Raw genomic sequence first — 13557 nt, forward strand, 5'->3', positions numbered from 1 at the left:
GTCTCCATGTAAGAGAAATGCTGTATTAATATTCATAGAATATTCCTCGCACACACACTACATATAGGATTATGCATGCATCAGTCTTAATGTCTGTTAGCCTTTGCCCTGATAACTTTTGGATTCTATCAACATGTTCTCTAAACACTAGATACTAGATAGGCTTTAGGTACATGTCGCTCTGACCCTCCAGACTTTCGTCTCCTCTTCTAGCACAGAAGTCAGAGCCCCCCAGTTCTCTCTAGTAACACGTCATTGCCAGTTTGCGCGCACCACTAGGTTAGAGGTCCCAGCTGCTCAGGTAGCCCCCTCCATGTTTCCGCCCCGTTTATGACATATTCTGTTACGTTTGCATCACATGTCTATGTATACGCCCTGTACACACCTCGTTACACCCACTTTATGCCTTATCTTTCGCGACTGCTACAAACTCCGCCTACTGCTACGCCTACTGTATTGAATTCAATGTATTTGTTTAACTATAAATATTGTGCACTGTTATTAAAGTTTGCTAGCCATTCCCAGATCCTGCCCCGGCAGCTGCCGGGCCCTGCCATCCTATTCCCGTACAGGCTGTCCTGTTCCAGTCCTTTATGCTTAATTAAAGCCTGTCAACTCTAGCTACCTCGTATCTTGACTCTTATTTATTGAGCTATCTATTTGTATGAGTATCCTGAAAAATAGTACCGGTAATTAATTATTTATTTACCACACTAGTGGGTTCATGGTTCCCTGCGTGATATATGCCTAAGGTGGTTAGGATTGCGTAGTGTGTACCTACCTTTTACCAGTGGTTACTGGTTGTGTTCTACACTTGTTATTTGGTGCTACAAATATTCTATATTCTAAGTACTATTCCTACAAAGTGCTATTCCTACAAAGTGCTGATTCTGACAGTGGCCCTGTCCTGTGTATATAATCCCCTGTAAATTCTGCCCAGTGCCAGTTGGCACAGTGTATCTGTGTGATTAAAATCTAATGTGTTTATGGTAATATAAAGGCTATTTTTATATATAACCTTGTGTGGAGTTACTCTTTGTGGTGTACCTAGTGTGTTGCTGCTGTGCGAGTGTGTTGTGCAAACGCTTTACACATTGCCTCCGGGATAAGCCTGACTGCTCGTGCCAAGCTACCAAGGGGGTGAGCAGGGACGATCTTTGGCATGTAACTCCCTTGCCCTGACTAGAGTGGTGGTTTCTGCCTGGCTTTGGCGCAAGCCTTAGCCAACCAGAAATCCCATTTCTAACAAAAGCGTAATGTTAATTCGATGTAGCATATGCTGTTGCACTCCATGCTGACGATGGTGTGGTCTGTTGGGAGCAGGGAGACGGGGGTAAGGCCCATTAGAAAAAGCATATTGTCGGGAGCAGCGAGCGAGAGGTTAAGTGCTGGGGAAACTTGCCTCTAGTGAAAGGGTGCAAGAGACTGCTGGGTGTGGAGGCAGCACAGACAAGGCTGAACAATGATCACTGACTGCACAACTGCTGCATAAGAGAGCACGGGCCAGAAAGGGTCAAAGACAGGAGAAGCCTGGATTTATAAGTTAACACAATGGTAAGGAGAAGGGAATTACAGCTTCGGGTAACTTATTAACAGAAGGTACTGGAATGGGAGATCTAGAAAACTGTGTTCAGACACTTACCATGATAAGGTGAAAGACCACGGTTTAGAAACTTCAGGAACTCTTTAGCAGCCCCGCGGACAGCATCCTTCGAACCTCTTCCTGCGGCGGCCTGAGGAGAAGAAATCAATGTTACTTCACTCCTAAGAACAGAAAGCAAGGGTTCAGCAGGCCATGGAGCAGAACCCAAGTCATCAAAGTTACTTCAATGTGACAAAGAAACAAAATAATAATTGATGCCAGGAATCATAACCCCATACCCTGTACCTTTCTGGGGAGAAGACATACAAATTACTTCAATCTGAGGAACAGAGAGCAGGGACACTGCCAGGGAGCAAAACTCAATAAATCAAGGTTACTTGAACCTGAGGGAGAGAGAGCAAGGGGCACTGCATGCCAGGGAGAAGAAACTAACGAGGCTGTGTTATTTAAATCTGAAGAAGAGAGAGCAAGGGCCACTGCATGTCAGAGAGCAGAGCCTAAGAAGTACGTCTTACTTAAAGATGAGGAAGAGAGAGTAAGAGAAAATATGTAGGGCACAGAACCTGAGAAAGCAATGTTACTTAAAGCACAGTAAAGAGAGTAAGGGACACTGTATGTAGGGCGCAGAACCGAAGAAGGCAATGTTACTTAAAGCACAGTAAAGAGAGTAAGGGACACTGTATGTAGGTCGCAGAACCGAAGAAGGCAATGTTACTTAAAGCACAGTAAAAAGAGTAAGGGACACTGTATGTAAGGCGCAGAACCTAAGAAGGCAATGTTACTTAAAGCACAGTAAAGAGAGTAAGGGACACTGTATGTAAGGCGCAGAACCTAAGAAGGCAATGTTACTTAAAGCACAGTAAAGAGAGTAAGGGACACTGTATGTAAGGCGCAGAACCTAAGAAGGCAATGTTACTTAAAGCACAGTAAAGAGAGTAAGGGACACTGTATGTAAGGCGCAGAACCTAAGAAGGCAATGTTACTTAAAGCACAGTAAAGAGAGTAAGGGACACTGTATGTAGGGCACAGAACCGAAGAAGGCAATGTTACTTAAAGCACAGTAAAGAGAGTAAGGGACACTGTATGTAAGGCGCAGAACCGAAGAAGGCAATGTTACTTAAAGCACAGTAAAGAGAGTAAGGGACACTGTATGTAGGTCGCAGAACCGAAGAAGGCAATGTTACTTAAAGCACAGTAAAGAGAGTAAGGGACACTGTATGTAAGGCGCAGAACCTAAGAAGGCAATGTTACTTAAAGCACAGTAAAGAGAGTAAGGGACACTGTATGTAAGGCGCAGAACCTAAGAAGGCAATGTTACTTAAAGTACAGTAAAGAGAGTAAGGGACACTGTATGTAAGGCGCAGAACCTAAGAAGGCAATGTTACTTAAAGTACAGTAAAGAGAGTAAGGGACACTATATGTAGGGCGCAGAACCTAAAAAGGCAATGTTACTTAAAGAACAGTAAAGAGAGTAAGGGACACTGTATGTAGGTCGCAGAACCGAAGAAGGCAATGTTACTTAAAGCACAGTAAAGAGAGTAAGGGACACTGTATGTAAGGCGCAGAACCTAAGAAGGCAATGTTACTTAAAGCACAGTAAAGAGAGTAAGGGACACTGTATGTAGGGCGCAGAACCTAAGAAGGCAATGTTACTTAAAGAACAGTAAAGAGAGTAAGGGACACTGTATGTAGGGCGCAGAACCTAAGAAGGCAATGTTACTTAAAGTACAGTAAAGAGAGTAAGGGACACTGTATGTAGGGCACAGAACCTAAGAAGGCAATGTTACTTAAAGCACAGTAAAGAGAGTAAGAATAGAATAGAAGGGTTTTGGTTTAAAGCGCATGGCTACCCGGAAGCTTCCCAGCGCTGTGTGGACACTAGAGTAGGGCCTACCTTCTTTGGAAAGAGCCAGGTTTTGAGTTGTATACAAAAGACTTGGTGTTTTTATTTTTTATTTTTTTTGCAGAGTTTTATATAGCGCGAACTTAAACCGAACGAATCGGTTATCAGAGCGCTTTACATAGCACCAGTTACATTACATGAGGACACACATTCATTTTTGTTAGGCACGGGGAGATTAAGTGATTTGCTGAGGATCACAGGATGTTTGGCATCGTTACCGAGACTCAAACCCAGATCCCCAGGTCCGAGGGCGAGCGCCTTAGCCGTTAGGCCAACTCACAGCGGCAGACTGTTCCACAGTTTGGAAGCATTGTACGAAAAACGCCGCCCTCCACTTCTGGCCTTCCTGACCACTGCAAGGTACAGCTCATCCGAGCTAAGGCTTCTGTTTGCTTTGTAATGGCAGATCATAGATTTAATGATAGGAGGCCTATTTCCACCTATGGACTTGTGGGAAACACACAGGGCATTGAAGTTGATTCTTTCCTGTACCGCAGCCAATGTAGCATGCGTAGTGCCGTTTTTTCTGAACATCGGTTCTGGGTTCCCTTGCAGCTGAGTTCTGCACAATCTGTAGTTTAGAGACGACATGGTTGGGGGCGCCCAAATACAGGATGTTACCATAATCTATCCTGGATAGGATGAGTGCCTAGACCCCACTTTTTTTTTAGCTTGGTCCGGCAGTAGTGGCAGAACTTTGCGAATCATTCTTAGCCAGCCAAAGCAAAGAGCAGTGGTTTTCCTGTCTTCAACTTTGAATGAAAGGCCTTGGTCCAGCCAGAAACCCAGGCTTTTTAGGTCTCGCCTGGAATTAGCATCCGAAGGATGCGTCCAGGCTGGAGACTTAATGTTGCCTGTCTCGGGGGAATGAGGGACAAGAGGGTGCCACGCGCTTCTCTGGAGCTGGATTTGACTGCGTGCACGCGCACCCACACTCACGCATGCGCACATACACAGGCATGCGCACATACACAGCCACACGCATACACAGCCACACGCATACACAGGCACACACACACACCCCCGTCGCCGCCGCACCTACACACACAATAGCCCACCCACACGCACAGACACCCCCCACACACACACCAGCGCACCTACACACATGCACGCATGCACACATACAAAGACTCCCCTCCCCCCGCCATCGCACACATACACACACACACACCAGCAACGGACCCCACTCACCGGCTACGCAGGATTTCTCTTCTCTGGGGCGGCGGTAGCGGGGCTCTCCCGATCCCTGGGAGCCCCGCCCGACAGCGCCTCTGTTCACTTGGGGCGGCGGTAGCGGGGCTCTCCCGATCCCTGGGAGCCCCGCCCGACAGCGCCTCTGTTCACCCGGTCCCCCATCTCGGGACCGGGACTCAAGGTGGGGCGGCCCCGGGGCTCTCCCTAGCTCACGGGAGCCCCGGGCCGCGGGAGGACTCGGCCTCTTTGCTCCATCCCGGCGGGCAGCCAATCATAGCCCTGCAGCAGGCGGGACTTCCTTCTCTCTTCTGGCCCGGCCCACGTCTTCTCTCCGGTTGCCTGGCTTCCTGCCTCAGGGGTCCGCCAATGGCAGCGCGGCCCGAGCAGGGAGGCGGGCACAGCATCTCCTCTGGAATCCCAGGCCCGACGGCGGTGATAACTGGGGGCACCCTCGAAAATATAAAGCGAGGTGGGCACTCGCTCGCTTAGATTAATAAAAAGGGGCAAATAACGCCGGGTGGGCACCGGCTGGGATCAATAGCGCTCCCAAGCGCTAGCAGGACATCAAGCGCTCCCAAGCGCTTAGAAGGGCAGAAATAAGGTGCTACGAAGCGCTAGGCCACAGAAAAGCGATCTGAAGAGCTAGGGGCAAGATAAAGCGCTCCCAAGCGCTAGGGCGACCACCAATGGGTCCACGCTCCTGCAGCCATTCAGCAACGCCGTGCAGCTGCCCATAGACCAGGTAAAGACCCCCTCATTGTGGGGCTACAAGGCTCAGCCTAAGTCGATTGTTCTGCAGGTTTCTCGGATAGGGGGCGGGCTAGGGGCAGACAGCGAAGGGCGACCGACCTAAGCGAAGGAGGGAGTTGGCTCTGTGGAATGTCATCAGGGAATGTGACTGGGACATGAGTGTACATACATCAGGCGGTATGCATACCTCGAAGTTTCTCTTCCCGAACATTATTAGTATGCAGGGGCATATGTGGGCCGAGCCATTCAAATCTCTGCAGATCTGTTGTCAGTCACTAATAATCTATACTCTGATTCGTGCTGTGGGATGAGTGTGTTACAAATCACATGCGAACATAACAATAACGGGTGCATTCGAAAACAAACAAGGACATCAGCACACACCCTTTTGCATTATTCAGCTGCATGCGCTTTGTAGTCTGAGTGTGTTACTGCAGCCTATAAGGGCATCCGAGTTGCTTCTAAGCTTATGCATTGTTCGGCCATTGCATAGTCTCTTTTACCAGTCAAGTAAATAGTTTGACTACCTGTAGCATTTGTGTTCACAGTGCAAGGATTGAATAACTTTCCGAACTAATGCTTCTTGTAAAAGGAGTTTCCTTGAGTTGAAATACTGAATTCGAGTCACTATCTTTTTCGATAGTCGAGTCACTGTTTTTTCAGTATAGGTCACTTATTTTTAGGTTCGAGTCAGCGAGACCATGCGTCTCTCTTTCGAGGCACTGTTGTATACAGTAAATGGCTTGTTTCTTTTTGTAACCATGTTTTCTGGTGTTCTAATAAAGACATTTAACCATCTTAAGAAGGTGGGAGCAAATCCACCATTGCTTGTATGCGAAGGGGCTTTGAGTGGTGTTATTGTAAACAAACAGGAGTTACCACGGAAACGCATATATATCCCACAACCCAGAAAATGGCTTTCACATTCTCTTGTCATTTTTCTGGCATTCTGTGTGGCAGTTGCGACTTCCTCACTAATCCCTTTGTTCGTTTCCCAGTAGTAAGTGAAAGGGCAAGTTGTGTGGGCCCGCAGCGTGGCCTCGAAACCTTCAAATCGACCAGTCAATCCATCCCTTACAGCCACGTGCTGATTTGGCCATTATTAATTTTTAATTTTAAGTGACAGTGCCTGGAGAGAGCGCAAACATGCCCCCCCTGGGAGCCCTATTGGAGCACTGCAAACCCGAGACATACGGGTTTGTGTCACCAAAACACAAACAAAGACATTTCACATTCTTGGCGATGCTTTTCCTGTCACAATACTGTGGAATAGAAAGCAAGAAACTGCACAGGGATTTTATCTAATTCTGGCTTTAAGGGTTAGAGGGGCAAGTTACTTCCTATATTTTTGTAATTTAGGAGCTTTAAGTATGCCCAGGAATATGTCCTGCGCTATCAGTACTAATAAAATGGAGGTGCACTTCACTGACATTGTGAGAGGATAGGTGATGGGGCTACGTGATATGAGGCAGTTTGACAGGTACAGTTAAGTTTAAGAAGCTATCATAGCACAGCCATCTTGCAGTCGGCTCGTTTCAAGAAGCCTGGTATACTTTTGATTAACAGTACTAACATTTCTTAACAAGAACGCAGTACTTTTAATGGTACAGTGCCATTTCTCATCATTTGGCAGATTTAGGCCATTATATTTTAAAGTGATTCCCTAGCAAATAAGTAACCATGACGATTAGTCATCATTTGAAATGATTTTAAAGATTGAGTGGTATTAAGTCCCTCCTCGTGTAAAACCAATAACGTGTCAGAGGGACAATGACACCAAAGGATGAAAGGCAGAGGCTGCCCAGCAGAGATGTGAACCTATAATCTGCAGAGAAAAACACACACACACACACACACAAATACATAAATAAATACACACACAAACACATACAAACACACCCACACACAAACAAACCCAAACACATAAACACGCACGCACGCACACATACATACACACGCATGCACACAAAGTCACTGAAAAAAAGGACCACTTAACACTAGGTATCCATTACATTAAACAATGTTCCATGTGTAGCGCTTAACATAAAAGCCCTTTATAACTGACACCTATTACATTTTTTAGGAGCAGAAAACAATGTTCTTTATGCTCTAAAAGGCAACGGATGAATAGCCCCTGACAACTATCCAACACTGCCTGAACATTCTAGCCATCCTAGCTGCAGAATCGGCTCTTCCCTGTATACCCGACCATATTGTATAATGCTATTAAAACAGACACTTTTAAGGTCGTTCCTGAGCAGCGCATGTGCTGCTCTTCGAAGCACGATGTATTCAGGTATGGACTTGTTAAGATAAGCTTGCAGTTTTGTCCTATAGCTGAAGGTTGGTAGGTTGGGGAAGTAGTGTTTGGTGCGTCCTTTAAACAAGCATTTGCAATGCAATAGGTCTCATTTTTGCGAGAGTTTAACATTTTCCATGCTCATGACTAGCTGAGCTCGTCATGAGGCACGGTGCTCCGGTGCTCATGACGAGCTCAGCTCGTCATGGGCCATGGAACGCTCAGGTGCGGGGAGAATTCCCCTGCTGTGCTGAGCGTTCCACGGGAACCAATGCACCTGTGACGAGCTGAACTCGTCATGAGCACAGGAGCACTGTAGCTCATGACGAGCTCAGCTCGTCATGAGCATGGGAGCGCTGTGCGCGCCCCCCTCTCCCCCAGCACAGCGGGGGAGTTACCCCCGCAGCGAAGGGGCTAAGCTATTAGCATTGTAAATGTTTAAAAACAAAAACATAAATAAATGGCATTGCCATTTACAATGCCAATAGCTCTAACTTTAATAATGCGAGACCTATTGCATTGCAAATGCTTGTTATATTTGTTTTTAGGATGGGTAATAATCCCATACAAGCGGGCCACATAGTGTTGGGTTTGAAATATAGCTGGTTGCCCAGTAGCATGAGCTCAGTTTTGTCGCCGTTAAGTTGTAAGCGGGATAGACTCATCCACTTAGTGACTTCCTCAAGGCAGCCGTGGAGATCCAGAGGCATGTGGTCGGCCTGGTTCAGAGCCACCACTAACTGGGTGTCATCGACGTGACTATGAATCGCAAAGGGGGCAACAATCTCCGCCAGTGGATGCATATAGAGGTTTTTTTTTTTTTTTTTTTTACTTTGTCATTTTCAGAAGCATCGCACATAAACCATCAGCAATGTAAAAAGCACACACCATCTTACAATGCAAGACATCAAGTTCGACAGCCCTCAGTACAGTAACAAATGTTAAACCAAAAAGGAAGGGGGTCGTCCACGGCAACGAATCACAGACATCAAAGAGCCCCGGTCTCAATAACATTCCCACCCGACATATACATTTAGTACTCAGTAACAGCGTATAAAGTGTGACAACATCGCGTGCAAGCCCACTCCTTCTGGGTACAGTTGATTGTCCAATTGCGCCTGACGCTCCGCCGTGAGCTTAGCAATGTAATTGCGGTACGGTCCCCATATGTCCAAGGGCCTAGATGAGGTAGGGATGGTGGAGGAGTATTCAACACAATTAACATTACAGGAGGCCAAGCTCTTCAGCCAGGATTTCACAGTCGGGCTTCTCCCGGAGCACCAAAGCAAGGCCACCTCCCTCTTAGCCAACAAGAAGCCCAGCGTTGCGAGTCTACGAACTGCCTGTGGAAAGTTCGTCACATAGCCCAACAATGCAATTTCAGGGGTTGGAGCCAGAGGGACACCTAGTATTTTACCAAATGTGGTGTGTATCTGTAGCCAGTAGTCACGTAATCTGGGGCAGGTCCATGATAAATGTGCAAAATCAGCATCCACAGCCTTACACTTTGGGCAATTAGGGGAGCGAGAGGGGTCTATCCTATGGGCCAATGCAGGGGTGTGGTACAAACGCCTCAAGAATTTGAAGTGAATGAGTTTGTGCCTGCTGTTTAATGACACTTTTTTTGGTACAGCGCAGCACTGAGCCCATTCTACATCTGAGATCGGCTTCCCCAGATCTTTTTTCCACGCCAGTCGGACCTTCGCATCAGCTGCGGGAGTGGCTGCGACGCTAAGTCTGTAAATTTTAGTAACCATATGTGCCCCTGAGGGATGTTGGATGATAGTAGTCAGAGGTTGCGCCTCCTCTGGAGCCAGCGGGAAGGTGGGAAATGTAGCCCGCAACAAGGATCGCAGTCGGGACAGTACAAAGGAGTCCATAAAGTTGCGATCCAGGAAGCGGGGGTCCTCCGTCAGACTAAAGGCATGTCCGTCTGGGAACAGGTCAGCCACTGTATTTAAGCCGAACTTGGAGAGTGTAGTACGTACCACCGTTTCACCAGTGATTGGGAGCCAGTGTGCATTAGGGAGAGGGAGGAGTGGGGAGTAGAGTATATCCAGTTTTAGTAGCCTCCGGAGTTTCTCCCACGCCCAGCATGTGGAAGATACTGTTTGGATATCTTGGGGGTCGCTTGGGAATCCCTTCGGGAGCAGTGTAGCCAAGGAGTGTGGTAGTACCAGATCCGCCTCTGGTTTCAAGTATAGTATGCGCGCATCTGGGTGGAACCAGGGATATGCGAAGGAACATTGTGCTGCCAAAAAGTACAGATAAAAATCAGGCACCCCCAGGCCACCTCTCATAGGGCAGGGTAAAAATGTGCCACGTGACTCGAGGGATTTTGTTTCCCCATATCAACCGTAGCAGCAACGTTCGCAGCTGTGTGAAAAAAATCTTAGTCAGAGGTATTGGAATGTTGTTAAATAAGTACAAAAACCGGGGCAGTACCACCATTTTCACTATGGCAATGCGTCCCACCATAGATAGCGGCAGCCGTAGCCATTTGTCAATGTTATCTTCCAGAAAATCTAGTGCTCTTCCATAGTTGAGCCGAATAATGTCCACAGTGTTGAGATGGACGTGTATACCCAAGTATTTCACCGAATCCGCACACCACTCCAGTGGGTACTCACAGTCCCAGGGCGTAGTGACGGCAGTCAGCGGGAAAATGAGGGATTTGTGCCAGTTCATGCGCAGTCCGGAGTAAGTGCCAAACCGCGTAATTTCCGCTAGTAGCGGTGTCAAGTTTACGGAAGGTGCACGGACATAAAGTATTAAATCATCCGCATATAGCGACGCAAGCAGAGGACCTGTGCGGAATTGTAGGCCGCGAAAGATGTGGTTTTCCTGAAAGTGACGGACCAGTGGGTCCATCGCCAATATGAATAACAAGGGGGACAATGGACACCCCTGTCTCGTGCCTCCGGATAGGGAGAATGCCTCCGTGATGGTGCCATTCAGGCGTATACGAGCCGTAGGCTTAGTATATAGCAAACAAGACAAAACACTCCGGCATGCCCATGCGTCTCATAATTGATAGGAAAAAGGGCCATTCAAGGGAGTCGAAAGCTTTTACAGCGTCTAAAAGCACGGCGGCCGCCGGAGTGCTGGGGTCCACCCGGTGAATCACTGCGAATAATGTACGCAGATTCAACGAGGTGGATCGATGTGGCACGAACCCAGACTGGGCAGGGGATATGATGAATTCCATTAAGAGGGCCAGCCGTGTGGCCACTATTTTTGCCAAGATTTTATAGTCTGTGTTCAATAGCGAAAGAGGCCTGTAAGAGCCACAGAGGGTCGGGTCTTTTCCGGGCTTCGGGAGTAATATGATTACCGCTTCCCAAAACGTGGGGGGTAAGACACCCGTCTCTAGAGCTTCAGCATAGACTTCTATCAACTCCGGCACCAGTTCCTCCTTGTAAGCCTTGTAAAAATCGGCTGAGAAGCCATCTAAACCAGGAGCAGCTGAGCCTCGTAGGGCGTCTATGGCTTCCACTACTGAGTCGACTGTTATCGGGTGGGCGAGGAACTCTTGCATGTGTCTTTCCAGAAAGACCAATGCAATTTCGTCGAGGTAAGAGCGTTGATCACTTAGGTCAGCGGCAATGGATGAGGAATAGAGTGCAGTATAGTAGGATAAGAAGGTGTGGCAGATTTCAGGGGTGGTGTGTAGTAGTGTTCCATCCGGGGCAGTTATTCCCGTTATGTATTGTGCTTGTCGCGGAGGGCGAAGTAGGTGCGCAAGCAGCCTCCCGGGTCTGTCTCCCTCCCCGTATTGCCGCGCCGAGTGTTGTGTGGCTAGGAATCGTAGCTCCCTATCAGCCTCTTCCCGGAACTCCAGCAGCAGGGAAAGGCGGCGCGTCTCGTGTGCCTCACAGGGGTTCCGGAGCTGGTCGTCTTCCAACGTTCGGATATCATTCTCAAGGCGGGTAAGTGTGGACCTAATAGAGCGCAGGACACCCACATGTGTAGCAATGCATACCCCCCCGATAGTGGCCTTAAATCCCTCCCACAAAGTTGTGTGTGTTTCTACTGACCCAGTGTTGAGCTCAAAATAATCAATGATGGCAGTTCGGATTGTTTCAGTGAATACCGTGTCAGCGAGGGCCTTACCGGGGAATCGCCATTGCCGTTCAAAGCCGCCAGGTCTTGGAATACCCAGGCGTAACGCCACCGGGGAGTGGTCCGACAATGTACGCGGTAATGTAGTATGTGATGTCACCCACTCAGCCACCCCGGGGGAGAGCAGCCAGTAATCTAGTCTCGTCCAAGTGTTATGGAAGCTGGAATGGTGTGTGTACTCCGGGGTCTCACCGTGTAGCCTAGCTTCGATGTCTATGAGGGAATAGGTATCACATATGTCAACTAGGACTTGTCTGGAGTGCGTCCTAGCGTCCGCTGCAGCTGAGGTCCAGTCACGTGTGGGAGTAAGGAGTAAATTAAAATCCCCACCGACAAGTATCTGGCCAGCGGCTATCGTGGTTAGCTTCGTCTGTAGGTCTTGAAAGAAGGCAGGGGTGTCAGTATTGGGGCCATATACATTTACCAGGGTAACCGTCTGATGAAATAGGGAGCCCGTCACCACCAAGTAACGAACCCTCCGGGTCCCCTATCGTGGAGCGCAGTATGAAGGGTATTCGCTTATGGACCAAGATGGCCACCCCCCTTGAGTATCTGCTAAAGTCCGAAAAGAAGCGGTGCGAACCCCAGCTTCTGGCCAGGAGCTGGGACCCTGCCGGGCTCAGGTGTGTTTCTTGAAGAAACACAATGTCAACGTTATGCCTGCCCAAATAGTTGAAGACCTGTCTGCGCTTCCTCGTGTCGTTTAGACCCCTGACATTCCATGACATCAGGGAAATCAGGGACGAGTCGTCCCGCGTGGGCTGTCTAGCCATTAGTGCACGTGCCTATATGTCCAATCCAGAGTGTGTCAAGGTCAACTGAAACGTGTGATGGAATGCGGTGTGTGCCTGCTATCGGAGTGCAGAGTAACATCAAACTAACCAAAATTCCCTCCCTCCCCCCTCCCCGCCTCCAGTCAACCCAGGGAGGCATATCCCCATGAACCATGCAGCGAGCCAAACAAAACACAGGGTTGCCAAGTACAATGACAAACTGTAGCTCAACTGCAAGAAGAATAGTAGTAGTAAGACAACAGTGGCATCCGCCATGGGGTGTGGCAACGCCACGCCGGTCGGGGAGTGAACAATATTGGAGAGTCGGAGCTTGTGTAACTATAACAGTCTGGGTGCCTGCGAGGCAACGAGTGTGGATCTTCAGCCCCAAATGTCTAGATATGATGTTCAGCCATTGCCCGTCTCGGCAAATAGATCAGCGCTGGCCTGGGAGGCATTTCTGACCGGAGAGGCCGGCGGCTGCGCCCCAGACCGGGATGGGCTTACGTCCCGCCGCTTGTAGCGTTGGCAAAATTCCTGGGCTTCCGTCAGTGTTTCAAAGATGCGAAGCCTGCCATCAATGTCCACTTTAAGTCTAGCTGGGTAGAGCATTCCGTATCGAAGGCCTAGATTCCGGAGTGTAGCTTTAACCCCATTAAACTTCTTGCGCGCTTCCTGGACAGTGAAAGTGAAATCAGGAAAGAAGGAGAGTGTGTTGCCCTGCCATGTCACCACACCACGATCTCGCGCCGCCCGGAGTACAGTGTCCCGATCTCTGAAGTTCATAAGGAGAGCAATAATTGGGCGCGGTGGGAGACCTGTTCTGGGCCGGGGCCCCAGCGATCTGTGGGCACGTTTTACCACAAACCCCTGAGTGAAGGAGTCACGGCCAAATAGATCGATTAGCAACTGT

General features: G+C 48.6%; 1 protein-coding gene across 8 annotated transcripts in view; it reads right to left on the bottom strand.

Moving 5' to 3' along the window:
* The window catches only part of DNPEP (aspartyl aminopeptidase), a 1185204-nt gene that overhangs the window by 353351 nt on the left and 818296 nt on the right, over nucleotides 1-13557 (bottom strand). For all 8 annotated transcript variants that reach the window (XM_078679177.1, XM_078679176.1, XM_078679182.1 and 5 more), the window contains one exon: nucleotides 1643-1733. In XM_078679177.1, coding sequence (XP_078535303.1) covers nucleotides 1643-1733 — 91 coding nt within the window. The remainder of the gene's footprint in view (nucleotides 1-1642; nucleotides 1734-13557) is intronic.

This window comes from Lissotriton helveticus, chromosome 3_1 (assembly GCF_964261635.1).
Source record: "Lissotriton helveticus chromosome 3_1, aLisHel1.1, whole genome shotgun sequence".
Lineage (NCBI taxonomy): Eukaryota > Metazoa > Chordata > Amphibia > Caudata > Salamandridae > Lissotriton > Lissotriton helveticus.